The sequence below is a fragment of the Ursus maritimus genome, unplaced genomic scaffold (genome assembly GCF_017311325.1).
Source record: "Ursus maritimus isolate PB19 unplaced genomic scaffold, ASM1731132v1 scaffold_5, whole genome shotgun sequence".
NCBI lineage: Eukaryota > Metazoa > Chordata > Mammalia > Carnivora > Ursidae > Ursus > Ursus maritimus.
Genome location: NW_024426663.1, coordinates 46,593,988 through 46,615,192, shown reverse-complemented (window position 1 = coordinate 46,615,192; position 21,205 = coordinate 46,593,988). Strand labels below are relative to the sequence as shown.

The following is a 21,205-nucleotide window of genomic DNA, read 5'->3' as shown; positions in this document are numbered from 1 at the left end:
TCACTTTTTGCAGCTAACTTTACCTTTTACTTCCATTAGAGGCTTGAGGGTATCAAGTTGGAGTGTCCTTGAGGGTATCAAGTTGGAGTGTCCTCTGTTTATAACCTCCTTCACCATGCCTATCTGCACCTGTCACATCCACTCAAAGGAAAAGGCAATACTAAGGAGGCTTGTTTTGCCACTGTTCTTGGTTGTAATTTATCTTGCTTTCACAAAGACTTCGATCATTCCATTTACCCTTGATTGTTTCTAGATTGAATCTCTTTATTTGCTCTTTCCTATCAGCATATGAATATTCAGAAGCTTCTTTTATTCTAGGTTGCTTTACAGCCACTATGTTTTTTGTTTTTTATGGTAGTCATTAATTGAGTATGTATCTTTTGAGTCTCAGGGACATTGTATTATTCACTGAGTATGAAGACATAAAAGAGATGTGGTCCCTAGTCAGAGTTGCTTTTGACTGCTCTGCTAGGAAAATCCCTGCTAGACTTTCTAACTTGCCATTCATTTTAAAATATACTGCAATTAGATTTCTTCTCCATTTCTTTCAAACTGCTGTGACAAAAGTCACCAGTGACTTTTCGGTAGGTTTGACTCTTGATCATTTTGCTGGTTTTCTATTTTTCTGACTCCTTAGTGTCTCTCCTGTCGTATGTTAGTGTTACCCAGACTGTTTTCAGGAAATAAAAACAAAAACTCTTTGATTCTTGTACACGCGAAAACACAATCTGTTGTTCTTCTGTTAAATCTTGCAGAAGTTAAAATCTTAATTGCTTCCCACCGATGTTCTTTGTTCATGTCATAGAAAGTACCAGGAGAGATGTGAGAGGGTCACTCAGCTCATCACATATAGCACTGTAGGTTGATTATGTTTGACGGGAATCATACCATGATCTGGGGTCTAGGCTTCAGATTTCCAGATCCAGAAATTTGATTTTGTCAGTATACCAACGGCTGTGCTTTCTTGGATAGACTCACTTTGATCATATTTGTAAGAGATGGAGTTATACAAAGCATGCCATTTCCTGAAATTTAGAATAAGTGGTTGTCCAACTATCAAACTACTTGGGTATCAGAAACTACTTAGAAGTTTCTTAGAATCCTAGTAAAGGTGAATATACAATATTAAGGGAAAGATTAATGAAAACTATTCTATCCCCCGAAAGTATTCATTCATTAGTAAAAACACTTGATAAGTTACTCTTTCTTAACGTGTGCAGGATAAAATACCAAATTCTAACTGTTGTCTCCCTTCATGATTCCATTTAGAACGTCACATTTCTTCTAACACGTTCATTATACTGGGAATTATTCATTAGGTTTCCTAATTTACTAAGTTTCACTTTTCTTAATTATAATGAGGGTCTACTTAGTCCTTTTTGAAATACTACCCACATTATTATGATCATAGTTGACCCTTGAGCAACGTGATTTTGAACTGCACAGGTCCACTTAAAAGTAGATATTTTTTGATAAACATAGTACTAGAACTGTATTTTTCTCTTTAGGATTTTCTTAATTCTTTTCTCTAGCTTACTTTATCGTAAGAGTGTAGTATATAGTATATATATAAACTATGCGTTAACTATGTCATCAGTAAGGCTTCTGGTTAACCGTAGGCTACTAATAGGTAAGTTTTGGAAGAATCAAAAGTTACACATGGATTTTCGGCTATGTGGAGTGGGGCGGGGGGAAGTTGTTGCCCCAAATCCTGTCTTGTTCAAGGGTCAGCTGTAATCGACTTGGAAATTTGTCCACAGTCTCTCAGTATTTCTAAGATGGGTAACCTCATGTAATACTTGCTTACTGACGCTTTGTTCTTATAAGTTATTATTTTTTTTAAAGATTTTATTTATTTATTTGACAGAGACAGCCAGCGAGAGAGGGAACACAAGCAGGGGAAGTGGGAGAGGAAGAAGCAGGCTCATAGTGGAGGAGCCTGATGTGGGGCTCGATCCCATAACGCCGGGATCACACCCTGAGCCGAAGGCAGACGCTTAACCGCTGTGCCACCCAGGCGCCCCTGTTCTTATAAATTATTTCTAATTTTGTGTGTATTTTATTTTGCCCTTGGGGTTTTGTACACTAAATGGTTTAATTCTCGGGAATTTAGATAAATTACGAACTGCTGTCCAGATCTTAATTTTCACTGGGAGAAAATAAATTTTCTGTTTTAGGAAATAGGGAGTATCATTTTATTCTACATAGTTTTATTTCATATAGTTACATCCCTTTTTATGTCCATTCAGCTTTTTTGAGCTTTCATTAGTATCAGGCTGTGGAAAATACAAAGATAGCTAAGATAGGTCCTAAACTTTAATAACACAGTTTCTTCAGGGAGATGAACTTAAAGGGTTTTAATTACATTACCATTAGATAAACACAAGTAGAGATTTTTTTGATTATTCTAGCTTTAGCACTTGTCTTGTTCTTATTTATGAGATATAGAGAGAACGCGTGTGTGCACAAGGCGGGGGTGGAGGGGCAGAGGGAGAGAGAGAAGTAGTAGACTCCCCACTGAACAGGGAGCCTGATGAGGGACTCAATCCCAGGACCCTGGAATCATGACCTGAGCTGAAGGCAGATACTTACCTGACTGAGCCACCCAGGTGCCCAGCACTTGTCTTGTTCTTAAAGGCAGTTATTTAATTTTACAGTGTCTAAGACTGTATCAAATACTATCACTTGTATGTTTCAAACTGTCATTAATTATGGAGTGTTAAGTGTATCAGTTCTCCAAATAGTGAGTTGGTGATTTTTTTTTTTTAACATCAGGTTGCACTTCCTGCAGATGAAGATTATTTACCACTTAAACCTCGAGTTGGAAAAGCTGCAAAGGTCTGTACATTAGACAGTACAGTTTGTACGGTTTTGTGTCTGTTTTCTAAAAATCTTAAACTCTTTCAAATGAGATTTTTATTATACTTTCCAGTATATATAAACCAAGGGGAAGCCACCTGAGACTATAGTGAGAACCAAATCAGTAAACAACCGTGATTAAAAAAAAAAAAGAATCATGCGATGAGATTTTTAAAGAAGAAAGTAATGATTCTCCACCTTTTTAAAGAATCAAATGAAAATTGTCAACCTTTCTCTAGGAAAAAAGACGTGTACATTAAGTCATACATACAGTTTTGGGAGTTTAATAAGCTTCTAATGAAACTTAAACTCTAATGCTGTATTAAATGGATTTTGAAGTTCTGATAGAACTTAAACGATTAATACAAATTTTCCAAGTGATATTTTCTTTAAATGCAGAAGGAAGAATGATGGAGTAAGCACAAACTCTTAAAAGTCTAGTAGATGTATTATTCTGCCTTGGCTGAGTGAACTTAAGTGAGGAACTTTGCTTTTCAGAGCTTCAGAATTCCCATCTGTGAAAGGAAAGAATACCTATTTTAGGGGTTGTTGGGAACGTTAATAATAATAATCCATGGAAAATGTGTTGCACAGTGCCTACCACAAAACAGGCTGTTGATAAATGGTAATGTTACTATATTGTAATTAATATAATTTGTATATTAGCAAAGTAATTGAAGAAATAGAGAGTAGAATTAACTTTTTTGCTGTTTAATTAAAGGTGTTTTTTTACTCTTCCTAATTTTCTCTATTGGGTGGCATATTTCCTAAATAGAATCATAAAGAAATGCTCCCAGAATGCTTTTGGGGGGTAACATCTCTTGATTTTAAGTGTGCTCTGATATGGTTAGAGCATTTTCATGCAGATATTACGATTTTCTTTTTATAGGAATACCCGTTCATTCTTGATGCTTTTCAAAGAGAAGCCATTCAATGTGTTGATAATAATCAGTCTGTTTTAGTATCTGCACATACATCAGCAGGAAAAACTGTATGCGCTGAGTGAGTAGCTTTTCTATTTAAAGGAGATTTTAGGTCTGTTAATATTTGCTTTATATATGTAGGTGTTCCTGTGTTGGATTGACCCCTTTATTATTATGTAATACTGTTCTTTATCTTTTATTGTAGTCTTTGTTTTAAAGTCTGTTTTGTTTCATGGAAGTATAGTTTCTGCTGCTTTCTTTTGGTTTCCATTTGCATAGAATATTCTTTTCCATTCCTTCACTTTCTGTCTGTGTGTGTCCTTACCATCTGAAGTGAGTCTCTTTAGGTAGCATATAGCTGAGTGTGTTTTTTAATCCATTCAGCCACTCTCTTTATTGGAGAATTTAGTCTGTCTGCATTTAAAGTAATTACTAATAGATATGTGCCTATTGCCATTTTGTTAATTGTTTTCTGGATGTCATGCTTCTCTCTTCTTTCCTTGTTCTCCGTGTGCTTTTTAAATGAAATTTTAAAGTAACTTTGTTTCTTAATTCACCTTTAGTTTTTCTGTATGAGTTCTGTAAGTAAAGATACTTTTCTTCTCTCTTTTTATTTTAAATACTTTCAATGTCTTTCCTTACTGAACTGGTTAGGACTTCCAGTACAATGTTGAACAGAAGTGATGAAGACAGGACATCTTTGCCTTGTTACCGATATTAAGTCTTCCATCAGCATGCTGTTACCTGTAGGTGTTTCATAGGTGCCTTTTTTAAAATTTTTTTCAAGATTTTATTTGACAGAGAGAGACACAGTGAGAGAGGGAACACAAGCAGGGGGAGTGGGAGAGGGAGAAGCAGGCTTCCTGCTGAGCAGGGAGCCCAATGCAGGGCTCGATCCCAGGACCCTGGGATCATGACCTGGGCCAAAGGCAGACACTTGACGACTGAGCCACCCAGGCGCCCCTCACAGGTGCTTTTTACCAAATTGAGGATGTTCCCCTCTATTCCAAGTTTGCGTGTGCGTGCATGCGTGCATGCATACAGAATATTTAGCTACTTTGTCAAATGCATTTTTTCCCATTACTATGATGTAGACATTAATTTTCAAATAATAAACCATCCTGAGATAAACCCTGCAAGGTTGTGATATATATAACCCTATTAATAAACGGCAATATTGTGATTTATAAGAAATATTTATTTGGTCATTGGAATGAGCAAATATGTATTTCATGTATTTATTTGGTCTTCCTCCCTGGTTCCTGAGTCACTGTTCCTAAAACCCTTGGAATTTCATGTGATAAGAGCAATAAAGGTGTCTTTTGTTAGGTTAATGATGTCACTTTTGGATGGGGGGCTGGTAGCCAGGAGAACTGCCTGTGTGACTAGAGGGTTGGAACTTTTAGTTCCACCCACTGTCTTGCCTGACCTCCAGGAAGGGTAGATGGAAGAGGCCTAGGGGTTGAGTCAGCCAATGGCCAATGACTTAGACATGACTATGTAGTGAAGTTTCCATAAAAACCCAAAAAGAAGCTTCCAGGTTGGTGAACATGTGCAGATGTTCCTGGAACAGATGTTCCAGAAGACTGTGCATCTGGATAGGAAGGGCATAGGAGCTCTTCGTCCTTTCCCCATATATTTCTTCATGTGATTATTGATTTATATCCTTTAATCTACTGATAAATGTAAGTGTTTCCTGAGTTCTGTGAGCCGCTCTAGCAAATTGATCTGTACCAAGGAGGAAGTTGTTGGAACCTTCAATCTGAAGCCAGTTGGTCAAAAGCACAGGTAACTGGCCTGGGGCTTGCTATTGGCATCTGAAGTGGGGGTTGGAGAGCAGTCTTTGAGTTTAATCTTTGAGCCCTTAAACTGTGTAATCTGATGCTATCTCTGGGGAGAATTGGAATTTAATTGGATTCTCAAGATACCTTGCTAGTAAGAATTGCTTGGTGTTGTGAGTGGGGAACCCCCCCCCCCATGTTTCAGTGGGATCTGGGAACCCCAAAGAAGTTCCTGTTGGTAGATACATTATGGGATTAGATTTTCTAAAAATGTGTTAAGAATTTCTGCATCTGTGTTCATGAAGGATATTGGTCTCTCGCTTTATTATGTCTTTTTCTGGTTTTGGCATCAGTGTAATGTTCTCTATTTTTTTACTGATTAGTTTGCTAGAGGTCTTATCAGTCATACTGATCTTCTCAAAGAACAAATTTTTGGTTTCGTTGATTTTTCTCTGTTTTCTTATTTTCTATTTAATGATTTAGATTCAGATTTGGGGCATTCATCTGCTCTCCTTTTTCTAGTATTTTAGGGAGGAAAGGTAAAGGCATTGATTTGAGACCTTTCTTTTACTAATACAGGCATTTAGTGGTATAAAGTTTTGTTTCGTATTGCTGTAGTAATATTAAATTTTGTGTAATATTGCACCACAGATTTTGTTGTTTGATTTGGTATGTTTGGGAAATGCTTTTGATATGTTTTCAAAATAATTTGATACGTTTTGATGTGTTATTTGATCCAGATTGCTTTATGGCATCATTTTTCTTCTTCCTGAAGAAATTCCTTTACAGTTTATGGTAGTAAAAGTCTCCTGATGAAAAATTCTTCCAACTTTTGCATGTCTAAAATACCTTTTACTTTGTCTTCATTTTTGAAAAATATTTGCACTTAATATAGAATTTGAATTCTTTTAAAAGTACCTTTTGACTTGTATACTTTATGACAGGAAATCCCCTCATCCTTACCTTGTTCCTGTCTAGATAATGTATCTTTCTTGGCTACTTTAAGATTTTGTCTTTATCAGTGGTGTTAAGCAGTTTGTTTATGATGATGCTTGGTGTCATTTTTTTCGTGTTTCTTGTGCTTTGGGTTTGTTTTTCGTTGCTCCCTGTAGCTCCTCTTTGAGGACTCTAATTAGGATTATATTAGGCCTCTTAAAAGTTGTCTCATGATTCACTGATCTTATGTTCCATTTTTGTGTGTTTCATTTTGGGCGTTTTCTAATGCTATATCTTCCATTTCATTAGTCTTCTGCATTGTCTAATGTGTCATTAATCCCATTTATTGCATTTTCATCTTATACTATAGTTTTCCTTGCTGGAAGTTATTTGTGTGTGTGTGTGTTCATTTCTCATGTCTCTATTTACTACTTAACTTTCTTCTAGCTTCTTTTTTTTTTAAGATTTTATTTATTTGAGAGAGAGCATGCACGAGTGTGGGGGAGGGAGAAGAAGCAGGCTCCTGTTGACCGAGGAGCCCGACGTGGGGCTCGATCCCAGGACGCTGGGATCATGACCTGAGCCAAAGGCAGATGCTTAACTGCCTGACCCACCCAGGCATCCCTCTTCTGGCTTCTTGAACATACGGAATACTGTTACAAACTGTTGAAATGTCCTTGTTGCTGCTTTTTTCATCTGTGTTACTTCTTCATCTGTTTTGATTGGTTTTTTCCCTTCATTATAGGTCACTATTTTCCTGCTTCTTTGCATGTTGCTTTGATGGGATGTTTGGCTGTTTTTAATTTCATCACTGTTTTGAAGCAGTTTGATTGTGGTGTGACTTTTCTCCGGCTTCTTATGCTTGATTTTGTTGGGCTTCTCAGATTTGTATGTTTATTATAGTTTTCATCACATTTGGGATAATCTCAGCTATTTTTATTTCAGACATTCCCCTTCCTCCTAGTTCCTTGGGGGACTTCACTTAAACTTCTATCATACCACTTTAGGTTGTCTCACAGTCCACATATACTCTGTTTCTTATTCCACATAAACTCTGTTTCTTATTATTTTGTTTTTTGGAGTTGATTCTTTTTCACTTTGGACAGCTTTTCTTGATAGGTCATCCAGTTTATTCATCTTCCTTCTGCAGTGTCTAATCTGATTTTATTTTTATGCTATGTATTTCAAATCAGACATTGCATTTTTCATCTCTAAAAGTTTGATTTGGGTCTTTTAATGTTTCCCAGAGTTTAATGTTTTCCTGCTGCTTTGAAGACTTTCTTTTTGTCTTTGTTATTCAGAGTTTGACAGTGTTTCTAGGTGTGATTCTTTTTTACTTTTTCCTGCTTTGGTTCATTGTGCTTATTGGATCTGTAGATTAATATTTTTTAAAACAAATTTAGGAAGTTTTCATTGTTATTTTTTCAAATACTTTTTTCTTTTTTCTCACTTTGGAACTTTCACTGGGACACTTGAGGTTCTCGTTTTTCGTCTTCTATTTCTTTCTTTCATTAGATTTGATCATTTTTGTTGATCTGTCTTCATATTTACTGATGCTGTTCTGTCATCTCATATCTGCTCTTGAGCCCATCTAGTGAATTCTTGATTTCAGTTATACTTTTCATCTGTAGTGTTTTCATTTACTTATAGTTTCAGCTTCTCTGTTGCAATGGCCTGTTTGTTGAATAATTACCCTCTCTTTCCTTGAATTCCTAGAATATGGCTTCCTTCCATTTCTTGGACATGTTTCTAATTGCTGCATTTGAGTCTTTGTCTACTAAGTCCAACATCTGGACCCACTAAGAATTAGTTTCTCATGACTGCTTTTTTCCCTAAGTATGGATCATACTTCCCTGTTTCTTTTTTTATCTTTTAATTTTTTGTTCAAAAGTGAACAGTTTAGATAATATATTGTAGCATCTCTATATCTTTTTCAGTCTATCTCCTAAACTTTGTATTTGATGATATTTGGATGCTTTTAATTATTTGTTTATTTCACTCTTTGGAGAATATGGTTATATGGCTGTGATGAATATTATTTTTATTTCACCAAATAGGTTATAAGCCTGTTGTGGGCCAGAATTATATTTTAAACAAGGAGACTCTACCACAGTGCTAACCTTAGTTATCATTTCATGGTCTTTATTTAAAAACTTCAATAGAATTTTCTTTAAAAAGATAAAACTACTGTATTGCATTTTGTTAATAGCTGTGAAAGAACTTTTCCAAAATTAGAACACATCATAATTCCCAGGCAAGGAGTGATTTGTATAATTATTACATGCGGGGAAAGCATACATATGGATGAACTTATTTTTGAAACTCAGAGGAACACAGCTTCATTTCCCAGTGTTTGCTAACTGTTTATGTATGTATAAACTGACAGGCAGAGGCTGTCAATTTTTGGAGGCCCATTTATAGAACCAAAAGTGTTTTACTTTCCAAGAAATAGAGTAACCATTAGTTATCTATTGGTATTAGCAATTAGGTTACATTAATTCCAATAGACCACAATTAAATATTCTTGTTTATTTAGACCACTACACTTCATATTTATTATAACAATTATTACTTTAATAATTTGTCATTAGTAAATAGAACAAGATATTAATGTTCTGCCAGTTCCATTTAAGATAAGTAATTAGGGAAAGTTGGGACATAATTTATATATTAATAGAATTTTAAAAATTACGTACTTTAAAGAAAAGGTTTTGAATGCTTTATTCTTACTTGCTTTCACATTTATAGGTATGCCATTGCATTGGCTTTAAGGGAAAAACAGCGTGTAATATTTACCAGTCCAATTAAGGCTCTGAGTAACCAGAAATACCGGGAAATGTATGAAGAATTTCAAGATGTTGGTTTGATGACTGGAGATGTTACTATTAATCCTACAGCGTCTTGTCTTGTTATGACCACAGAGGTAATTTATATGGTCTCAGCCAGTTTTTCCCTTTTAATTTTAATTTAATTAATGTATCTATTCAATTAGAATGTATAATGCTTTATCAGTTGCTCTGTATAGATAAAATGTAATACTTTATTTTCCGAGTAGATTTATTAGAAAGGGAGAAGTTCTTCTTAAAAGGGTTTAGTAATTATATAAATTTACTTGTAAATTATTAATTCTGTTACTTGTCATATAATGTAGATAGAATCTTTTTTTTCCACCAAATATTTTTGAAGGCTTATTGGCAGTGACATGGAAATACATTGACGGTTTTGCATCCAGTTTCATATATGTAGTGGCTTTTCCTTCCGTTCAATTTTTTATGTTTGCATTTTAGTGTCGATACAAATACATAAATAACTTTCTTTAAAATGTCCAGTTAAACTTTTTCCCATAGTTGTAGTTAAGTTTTACTTAAAACTTGTATACTTATAACATCTTATGTTTTGAACACATTTAGCTGTCTTGGCTATACCAAGTACTTTTATACATTCTTGAGTTATAACCCTGTGTTTTACAAAGACATGGTACTATAGAGAGGATAAATTAACTTCTGCCCTGCAGAGCCAGCCAAAAGCATTGCTTACTTTTCATTTTGGTGCCCAACGTAAGTTTCCGTTCCCAAAACTGTTTTCCATGTGTGGAAGATTTTCTTCAACTCAAAAATCAGAATACTGGCTGCCAGAGAGTATCCATGTTGTGAGATGAAGTAGAAAAAAATCAGTAAACAGTATAAGGTATCATATGTTGAATAGAAGATAATTTTAAGTTATTCTCATATCCTGGGTAGTGTGGATCTTGTGATGAATTTATATATACAATGAAGTGGCTTCATACTTAAGATATATGCAGATAGGGGTGATAATAATTCTTTCCATGAATTGTACCTGATAACTAACTGTTGAGAAGTCATTTATAATTTGGTTTTATGAGAGAAGGAATATTACTTGATTTATGAAATAGATTTAAGAGAAGTAACCTAAATTATTTTAACGTTTCCATTAAAGCATTTCCAAAATTCCTCGTTAGAAAGAAGAACTTCTGTTGTGTCAAATTTTTGCTAAATTGTTTATATTTTTTTAGATTTTGAGAAGCATGCTGTACAGAGGTTCTGAAGTTATGCGAGAAGTAGCGTGGGTCATATTTGATGAAATTCATTACATGAGAGATTCAGGTATGTTCTGTGTTGTTGAGATGTGTGCCACATATTTTCCTTACGAAGGGCATTAGCAATTTTGCGTAAATAGTTGCTAAATTTTGCTTTCACTATTCGTGTAGCTAGAGTTCTAGTAAACTGAATTGCGGGAAACATGATGTAGTATTTCTGATGGGATCTCATTTAACTGCAGCTTCTTAAATAGTAATTCTGGATGAGAAAATGCAAATTCATACAAAACAATTGGTACTAAAACTAGTTTGCTTTTATTTTTTATTATTTTTTGAAGATTTTATAATTTCTTTGGAAGAGAGAGAGGATGAGCAAGCAGGGTAGAGGGACAGAGGGAGAGGAAAAAGCAGGCTCCCTGCTGATCGGGGACCCTGACGCTGGGCCCAAGGCAGACGGTTAACCAACTGAGCCACCCAGGTGCTTTAAAGCTAGTTTACTTTTAATAGATTGAACTCTCCAAAATAAGTGTTAAAGAAATTTTTAAAGTTCTTAGCCTGAAGTTAACTTACTTGATTTTTATTAGCGTTTTAGTTTTTAAAAACTAAGAAATGCATGTTATAGTAAAAAAAGAACATGAAATAGGGATTATGAAATACAAATGAGAAAAAAATAAACATCATTTTACTTGAACTATTACATTACTGTAAGCAAAAGTAAGTATACTTGGAATTTTGAGTGGAACTGGGAGGGCTGATGTTAATATTTAAAAGTTAAATGTTTAACATGTACACTCAAAACTCAGTTTTTATTTAAACTAAAGCACTGAGTTAACCTGTATTTATAGTGAAAGTAATAATTTATGAAATCATTTATGCTTTGAACATTTCACCCCTTTTGAATTCCTAAAATTAAGTTCAGACCAGAGCTGTTTTGGTTTTAAAATAAGGAATCCTGTATTGACTTTTTATTTTAGGTGGAACCTCTCAAATTGATTTTTCTAGTTTTTTTTCCATTTAAATAAAAACTGACATAGTTTTGCTGCTCATCAACTCTTTCATGTTTAGAGATCATGAGGGTAATTTGGATGAAAGATGCTATGTGGTAGAGTAGTGATGTGTCTTTAACATTTGTTGCTGTAACTTTTTTTTTTTTAAGATTATTTATTTGAGAGCGAGCACGAGCGTGGGGAGGGGAGAGGCAGAGAGACAAGCATTCCCACTGAGCAGGGAGCCTGATGTGGGGCTCAGATCCCAGGAGCCTGGAATCATGACCTGAGCTAAAGCAGACACTTAACCAACTGAGCCACCCAGGCACCCCTGCTGTAACTTTTCTACAGCCCATTAAGTTTTTGTTTCTCAAAGTGAGATGGAAATACTATTTACATTGTCATGGGACTCTTGTTATGCTGTGTGAGACGTTTTCAGTCTGGAGCTGCTCTTGGCAGGCTGTTGTTTCAGAGTACATTGCAGTTTTAGTGGTTTAGTCTACTAACTTTCTACTGGGTAAATTCATGGTAGGAACTAAAGTAGTTTTATTAAGGGTCTATGGCTAAAAATATCTTTGTGTAAAGTGATCTGCATTTCTAATTATTATGCTTGAGAGAAAATAATTTGATTATTTGTTAATAAAGTGACACTGAATTCCAAGGTGTGTATGTGTGTGTGTATATATATATCTATATATTTTCCCCCCCCAGAGCGTGGTGTTGTATGGGAAGAAACTATTATTTTGCTTCCTGACAATGTCCACTATGTGTTTCTTTCGGCTACTATTCCAAATGCCCGACAGTTTGCTGAATGGATTTGCCATTTACATAAGCAGGTATTTTCTTTCTTTTTGATGTCTTCAATATTTAAAATATTGTAAGTTGGCTTTACTATCTTTTATACTTCGTTCTTGATGCTACCTAGAATTAAGAAGACATTTCAATGTGAGATTACTTCTCACATCAAGCGCAAGCTTATCAAAATCACCTGATTAGCTTTTTACAGGCATGTATTTCTTAAGTGCCATCTTAAACCCAATATACCAACATCTCTGGGAGTAGGGGCTTGTAAGACCTAACTTTTAAAAGCTCCTGAATTGATCCTGATGATTCGCCAGGTTTGGAAACTACTGCATTTCCTTGTTGAGTGAGGCCTTATAGTAGAGAATGTCCTCTAAGACCTCAGGACGTCAGGGTGCTGTACATCTCTTGAGCGTGTGATTTGATTCTTCTTCTTTGTGAACACCGTCAGCCTTTTTACTGACTGTGTTTCTCTTTTATTTTTGTAGTCCGACTTCAGCAGCACCATAGGATGTTATAAAAAGCATTTGTTCATTTGTACTAAACGTATTCTTGGTTTTATTTTCCTACCCTTTATACCAGTATTCTTAGAAACCGTTATCTGTTTATAAGCTCTCTGATGGCATTTTTGTAACATCTGTGTTGCTTCTGTAGGATAGAAACCTGTTGGATCTTCTGGGGGAGCTAGATCAACCTGCTGATTTAGTAAAGCTTTGAAAACCCTCTGTGGGACAAAAAAATCCCATTTTACCTCAGGGAGCATTCTGTGTCACAATACTACTGCTGTGTAGGAACAGGCATCTTTAATTTTGACATCACAGGTCTAGAGTGTGAATCCAAGATCGTTATTGAAACTCACATCATGTTTTTGGCCCTGAGTAGGGGATTGATATAATCGAATAGATGGTAGTATAATTTGATAGACCTATTTTTTCCAACGTTTTTCTCTTGCCTGGTTTTTAAAATTTTTTAAGTTTTTTCTTCTTGAAATGTTGAATCCAAAAGTTTATTTCCCCGAGGTCTTTTAGGTAGGTTAAATACACAGTATTATTTTGAAGAAATAAAATGATGTGTTTAATTGTTTTTCTTTTTTTTTTTTTTTAACAGCCTTGTCATGTAATTTACACAGACTATCGACCTACTCCGTTGCAACATTACATATTTCCAGCGGGGGGAGATGGCCTGCACCTTGTGGTTGATGAAAATGTAAGGGATCTTACCGATAATGTAGTCCTTGGTGTTCTTACTATTTTTCCTTAAACTGAAGTAGAATGGTAGAACTCCATCTTTTTTTTCTTAAGTAGTTTTATGGTCCAAAATTGTCGGGTTTGTGTGTATTTTTATTTCAAAAAATAGATTTAAGACTTGTGTTTCTTATGCATAAATTAAGATTTTTCTTCTTTCCCAATTTTTTTTTCCTCCTTCTTTCCCAGTGTTTTAAAATTCCTTAAGAATAGGGACTTAGGACGTGTTTCAGATATCTTCTGTTTTGCTTTTCCCAGTTTTAATATCTCTACCTTTAATTACCTATTTATACACAACATTTTTTAACTCTTTCAGTGACCTTTGTAATAATTATTACATTATTTTTATTTTGAGGAAATTTTGAGGTATGAAAAATGTTTGGATTGTGGTTAAATATTAGCGAGGTTACATAGAAAAGTATCTGATTCCAGGGTGACTTCAGAGAAGATAATTTTAATACTGCAATGCAAGTACTTCGAGATGCTGGTGATTTGGCAAAAGGAGATCAGAAGGGGCGGAAAGGAGGAACAAAAGGTAATGTGTAACTTTGTTCACTTTTTTCCCTTAGAAAGCTATATAAAGATCTAGATAGTATGTGATAATATCCATTAAAGTATACAATTTAATAGTTACTACTATATTAACAGAATTATGCAACCATCACCACAATTTCTTTTATTGAGATATAATTCATATGCCACAAAAATTACCATTTTTAAGTGTATAATTCAGGGTATTTTAGTATATTCACAAACTTGTGTAACTACTATCTAATTCCACAGCATTGGCATCAACTCAAAAAGAAATCCTTTACCCATTAGCAGTTATTCTTCGTTTCTCCTAATCTCTTCCCCTGCCCCACAGCCTTATACAATCACTAATCTATCTTCTGTCTCTGTTTTCCTTTTCTGAGTGCTTCGCATAAATGGAATCATAATTTGTGTGGTCTTTTGCAACTGGCTTCTTCACTTAGTGTGTTTTCAAGGTTCATCCATGTTACAGCATGTGTCAGTACATAATTCCTTTTACGATCAAACAACGTTCTATTAAATGAGTACCACATTTTATTCGTTCATCAGTTGTTGAACATTTGGGTTATTTCTCTTTGTTAATTGTGAATAATGCTGTTATAAATATTTGAATTCTGCCAGTTTTTATGTAAATGTATGTTTTCTTTTCTCATTGAGTGTATACCTAGCATTGGAATTGCTGAGTCATGGTATTTCTATGTTTAACCTTTTGAATAGTGGCCAGATTATTTTCCAAAGTGCCAGCTCCATTTTACATTCCCAACAGAAGGGTATGAAGTTTCCATTTCCTCCACATTCTTGCCAGTGCTCACTGTAATCTGTCTCTTCTAATTTAGTCATCCTAGTGGTATGACCTGGTATCTCAGTGTGGTTTTGATTTACATTTTTCTCATGGTTAATGATACATCTTTTGATGTGCTTGTTGGCCATTTATGTATCTTATTTGGAGAAATACTTACTCAAATCTTTTCCACATTTAAAGATGAAATGGTCTTTTTTTATTGTTGTTAAGTTGTAAGAATTCTTTATATACTCTGAATAGTAGATGCTTACCTAGTTTTTCCCATTCTGTGGGTAAAGGTTTTCTTTCCAACTTATTATTGCTGTCTATTGAGGTATCAGAGTTTTTAATTTTGATGAAATCCAGTTTTTTTTTTTCTTTTGTTGCTGTACTTTTGGTATCATACCTAAGAATGCTTTGCCTAATAATAAATCATGGAGATTTATTCCTCTATAATATTTAAGAGTTTTATAGTTAAAGACTTCATATTTAGGTCTGTAATTCCTTTTGAGTTAATTTTTGGGTATGTTTTATGTATTCTTTTTGCAGGACCATCAAATGTGTTCAAGATTGTGAAGATGATTATGGAAAGAAATTTTCAACCTGTAATTATTTTCAGTTTCAGTAAGAAGGATTGTGAAGCCTATGCACTTCAGATGACCAAATTAGATTTTAACACAGGTGCTATATAATTTCAGTATAGTTTTCATGTTATGTGAAAATCAATATAAATCTATTTGTAGTAAGAAGATTAATTTGTTGTGATTAATCTATTATGTAGTGCTAGGATATGCAGTTCATATGACAGTTAAGTAATGTACTCATTATATTTGTAAAAATTTTAAGACCTTGTTTTATCATTTTCTTCTTTTCCTTTTGTTTTATTGGAAGGTATAAGTACATTGCTTTTTGTAAAATCCAAAGATCCCTAGCTCCTTTGTTCCTGTGGCTCTCTGTGTGACAACTTAAGGCTAGGTTACTTGGTCAGATCACTTTCTGTATAAGAAAGTACTGTGCTTCATTCTTCTAAAAATCCAAACCAGGAAGACCTGCCCTTTACCTAATTGTGGTATAACCTTTTAAATAAAGTAAGATAACTTGTATTAAATTAATAATTATTTCCACATATTATCTGTGAATGTAACTCATTTAAAGTCACACAGCTAGAAAGTAGCATAGCCTATCCAAAAATTTGGCATACTTTATACCAGCCCATTTATTATTCAGTTTATCCTTTTACATATGTAATCCTGTATAATGAGAAGTAAATAATATCCTCAGTCATCCAGAATCAAATGTCAGTTGTAGTGCTTTCATTATCAAGGCACAGAATTAACCCATGCATTTTAGAGCTGCTTTTTACTTACCCAGGGCAAAGTAAGAACAGATATCCCACGTAAACTCCTAAAGTTAGTTAATGTTTTATTTTTTGAGTGAATTGCTCTGCTTAGACATGTTTCCTTATAACTACCAGTACTGCATTTGCTTAATGTTGCAAGGTCATATGTTGATTAACTGAACAAATATTTATTGACTACATATTATTTAATAGATACTGTACAAGAAGGCAGTATAATAGTTAAGAGCATAGGCTTTGACATTGCTCCTCTAACGGTTAATAGCAGCCTTCATTATTTGCTGTAAACCTTAAACCTTACTTTCCTCAATAATGGATAAAAATTATCCCTGTGACCTGTAATTGTTAGACTTAAATATTAGATGTACAGCACTTAGTGTAGTTTTTGTTTATTTTATAAGATAGTACTTTTACTCACGGATTAATTTTCTGTTAGATATGTTTTTGAAATGCAGTGAATTTTGTTAAATAATTTTTATCTACTTTGCCTTCTTTTTTTTTATTATTATGTTAGTCACCATACAGTACATCCTTGGTTTTTGATGTAGTGATGATTCATTATTTGCGTATAACACCCAGTGCACCATGCAATATGTGCCCTCCTTACTACCCATCACCGGTCTATCCCATTCCTCCACCCCCCTCCCCTCTGAAGCCCTCAGTTTGTTTCCCAGAGTCCACAGTCTCTCATGGTTCATTCCCCTACTTTGCCTTCTGCCTTAAATACTAACTCTACTTTTATTCTTTATAAACTTTGATTGTTTGCAGTCTGTGAAGTTTGGTATCACTGATTCACTTACATGTTTATGTACCTTTGAATTTTTTCTTAGATGAAGAAAAGAAGATGGTTGAAGAAGTATTCAGTAATGCCATTGACTGCTTGTCTGATGAAGATAAAAAACTCCCTCAGGTTTGTGTTTAGTGTCACTAAGTAAAATGTGGATATTAAGTGTGATAGCATATTTTTACTTTGCATTTCTTAATTTTGTTACTATATATTGCATTGCTTACACACTCCAGTAAATATGTTGCATTGTACACTGAAATAATACCTTGGTTTGTATTTTAAATTTCTGAAAAGGTGACAAGGGAAAAGATGTGCTGCCTAAGGGAATTCTTCTCTGAAAGCTAACATGGTGTGGAAGTTACTGCTTCTGTTCCTAATAACACAAAATTATTAATTTTAAGTCACTAAATTTTTTTTTTTTTTTGAGAGAGTGTGTGAGCAGGGGAGGGGCAAAGGAAGAGGGAGACAGAGAATCCCAAGCAGACTCCACGCTCAGTACCCGACACAGGGTCCTAGGATCCAGTCCCACGTCGGCCTCCCTGCTCAGTGGGGAGTGTGCTTCTCCCTCTCCCTCTGCCCTTTCCCCCTGCTTGTGCTCTCTCTCCCCCTATCTCAAATAAACAAATAAAATCTTAAGGGGGGAAAAAAAAGATGCTCAACTCTCTGAGCCACCCAGGTGCCGCAAAGTCACTAAATTTCTTAATTCATAAGTCTACCAACAAAACACCTAATGAAAATCATGTGTTTAGTGAGGAATTTAATGTCTGCTCTGCTTTTAATCCAAGGAATTTTTCCTTCAGCTGTTGGAATTGCTTGGGGATTTCTAAAATATACTGAATTCTTGAGTGCCACTCCCAGAGATTCTGATTTAATTGGTCTGGTGTGTATTGTCGTCATTAGGATCTTTCAGAAGCTCTCCAGATGATCCTAATGTGCATCCAAACCTGAGAACTGCTTTAATGTGACCTAAGACGTGAAAATTTTGTTCTGTGAAAAGAAATTTGGGAGGCTATATTCTGCTTACAAATGATTACTCTGATATATAAGGGATTTATGATAAAAATGCAATAGCATGTTTCTCAGTGTTTAAAAGACTGTTTAACTTAGAAGATTTTCTTGTAATTTTTCTTCCCAGCTGAATTATTAGTATTTGAGGTCTAAGGCATGTCTTTATACATCTTTGTTATCCCACCACAGTTTTAGTAGACATGTAATGGCATTTGATAAAGTGTTAATGAGGGTGAACTCTTCAGTAACCATTTGTTTTTAGATAAAGTACATATTTATGTTAAGTATGCTTTATACTTTTTTTTTTTTTTCATTGGAGCTGGCTAGTATTTTTTAAGTTTATTTTGTGCAGATGCATACTCTGCCCTCATTTTTAGTATTTGGGGAGGTGAAGTGATGCTGGAAAATTTGAGGCAGTAGTGCATATATGAATTTTAAGTATATCTTCCATATTAAGAAAAGCTGGGGCAGAATTATATTGAGTTTTGAGTTTAATAATCTCTGGGAATATGGGTTTGGTTAGTTTAACATTTTTTAGTTTAACATATTTTTTATTTCCGTTTTCTGTACATCAGTGAAAAATAAACGTTATTCTAATCACAGGTTGAACATGTACTTCCTCTTTTGAAGCGAGGGATTGGTATTCACCATGGTGGTTTACTTCCTATTTTGAAAGAAACTATAGAAATTCTGTTTTCTGAAGGATTGATAAAGGTATGATTTTTTTATTATGCCTTAGAATTGTGTTGTATGAGTAGTTTGAAAATTATTATTATCGTTACTTTTTTAAAGTAGGCTACATTCCCATTGTGGGCCATGAACTCACAACCCTGAGATGAAGAGGTGCATGCTTTATCGACTGAGCCAGCTAGGTGCCCTAACACTTTGAAAATTATTGAGAACACTATTTATAGGCAGCTTGTGTGTGTGTGTGTTAAACAAAGTCCTGTGGAATGACTTAGGTGATGAACTTGATTTTCTTTTAAGACTTACTTATTTTAAAAAGAGTGCGCATGAGTGGGGGCAGGGCAGAGAGAGTCAGAAAGGGAAAGAGAATCTTTAGCAGACTCCCCACTGAGTGTGGAGCCTAGATGCGGGGTTCGGGTTCAATTTCACAACCCTGAGATCATGACTTGAGCCAAAACCAAGAGTCGGACACTTTATTGACTGAGCCACCCAGGCACCCTCGACTTGATTTTTATTATACTACATACATTTTGGGCTGTAGGTAAAAAATCATTGGTTTCCTTTCCTGTAATTAAAGTAAGAAATGGTAATACTATACAGTGTGGAATTTTGCAGAAGGTGCTATTTAATTATCAAAAGTGGAGTTGATTCTATAGTGGACTCCTATCTATATACAGATTAAAACGATTAGAGTAGGCAAGAAGAATGCTGGTAGTTATAAAAGAGAGTTTTTTAGGTATGTGCTAATTTAAACCGCAGAGAGTCTAATTTAATTCTAAAGGTTATGTTGATATCTTTACCCAGAAATGGGGTATTAAAAATGCAAACAACTTCAAAATGTAGTCATAAGCCTATATATGATTCACAAATGATTTTATGTTTAAAAATCAGGTTAGAATTTTAAAAATCAGAGATTTATCATGAGAATCTGAGCACTAAGTAGAATATTTAAAAGAAATTTACTCACTTTAAAGAACATACTTGAGATATTTTAGATCAAGAATTGATCACTATTTCTACTTAGGTCCCGGTAAGGCCCTTTTGATATTCCTTTATAGGTTATTGTTGAGGCTCATTTTAAAGAATCTTTTCTTAAAAATGTAAGTGATACTTGTTTGTGGTGAAAGTCAAATAGAACAATTGTAAATAAAGTAAAAAAAAAAATGAAAGACCATCATTCCCCTTCACTTCCCAGGAATACCCACTAGCAAAGATACAAATAATACTTATTTTGTAAACAAAAAAATTATGCTACCCATGTTATTATCCAATTCTGTCATATGTGTAGCTTTTCATTCTTTTTAATAGATGAATAGCTTTCTTTTGAGTTGATGAAATAAAAGATGTTTTTATCTTCCCTACTGGTGAAAATTTAATAGGACTTCAGTGACTTGTATGTATTTATACCTTTGTGTGCTTAAGCCACACAGTTTTTTATGTGGTCAATTTCTTGTTGGTAAAGTCTTAAAAGTGAACTTAGCCACTGATTCTGTTTGCCCCTCACAGATCCTGTTGCATCCAAACTGTTGCATCATCAGTCAGAAAGCCAGGAAATGTGACTTCTATGTTTAGAAAAGTAATCTACAGCCTCATGCTTTGTACATTAGATCGATCAGTAGTATCCTCTTTAAGGTACCACCACTGGAACTTAAGAAGGACTATTTTCCCTGAATTAAAAAATTTCTGGGATGCAAGGGACATTAGATATCATTTAGTAATTTTATATATAAATACTGAATTACATCTGGAACTAGCTTGTTTTATTTTTGCAGAGTTTCATTAACAACTAATTTTAAAATTAATGTTTTGTTTCTACTTGAAAATTACAAAACTAGTTTTTCAGCTTAATAAAATACATGTTTAATCATATAATTATTCAATTATTTAGGCCTTATTTGCCACAGAGACTTTTGCTATGGGAATTAATATGCCAGCTAGAACTGTTTTATTTACAAATGCCCGGAAATTTGATGGGAAAGATTTCCGATGGGTAAGTAAAATAATTACCATAATTGGAATATTTTTTACCTTTACTTGTTTTACCTAAGGTAATTTGGGCTTACATAATCTTTGAGATTTTCAGTTCCAAATACTGAAGAACTTGTACCTGAACCAGTAAACACGTTCATCAAGGTTTAACTTCAGATCCGTCATTTCTGTCTGTTAGGTTTGTTTGTTTTGGTTTGGTTTGGGGGTGGGTTTTGTTTGTTTGATTTTGGTGGGTTTTTTTGTTTGTTTGTTTGTTTTGGCTAACACAAAAATAAAAATCTCCCTTGGTGGAAGAGTTTGATGATGAGGGATAAGTGTGCAGATGATTTATGAGTGCTATAAAGTATTTTAAATATATCTAGAATGTTCCTTTAGGAACATAGTTTAGGGTATTTAAGGCGCCAAATCTGCAGTGGCTCCAGTTGCATTATTTTATCTTTCAGGTTTAAAATAGAAGTTTTAACAGGTTTGCACATAA

At 34.4% G+C, this 21,205-nt stretch overlaps 1 protein-coding gene across 1 annotated transcript in view; it reads left to right on the top strand.

Annotated features, from left to right (window-relative positions):
* Positions 1-21,205, top strand: part of MTREX (Mtr4 exosome RNA helicase) — a 92,927-nt gene that overhangs the window by 9,038 nt on the left and 62,684 nt on the right. Inside the window, exons 4-14 of the mRNA XM_040622255.1 lie at positions 2,776-2,838; positions 3,749-3,861; positions 9,248-9,422; positions 10,533-10,623; positions 12,254-12,378; positions 13,451-13,549; positions 14,020-14,122; positions 15,449-15,580; positions 17,087-17,166; positions 18,655-18,765; positions 20,627-20,728. Coding sequence (XP_040478189.1) covers positions 2,776-2,838; positions 3,749-3,861; positions 9,248-9,422; positions 10,533-10,623; positions 12,254-12,378; positions 13,451-13,549; positions 14,020-14,122; positions 15,449-15,580; positions 17,087-17,166; positions 18,655-18,765; positions 20,627-20,728 — 1,194 coding nt within the window. The remainder of the gene's footprint in view (positions 1-2,775; positions 2,839-3,748; positions 3,862-9,247; positions 9,423-10,532; positions 10,624-12,253; positions 12,379-13,450; positions 13,550-14,019; positions 14,123-15,448; positions 15,581-17,086; positions 17,167-18,654; positions 18,766-20,626; positions 20,729-21,205) is intronic.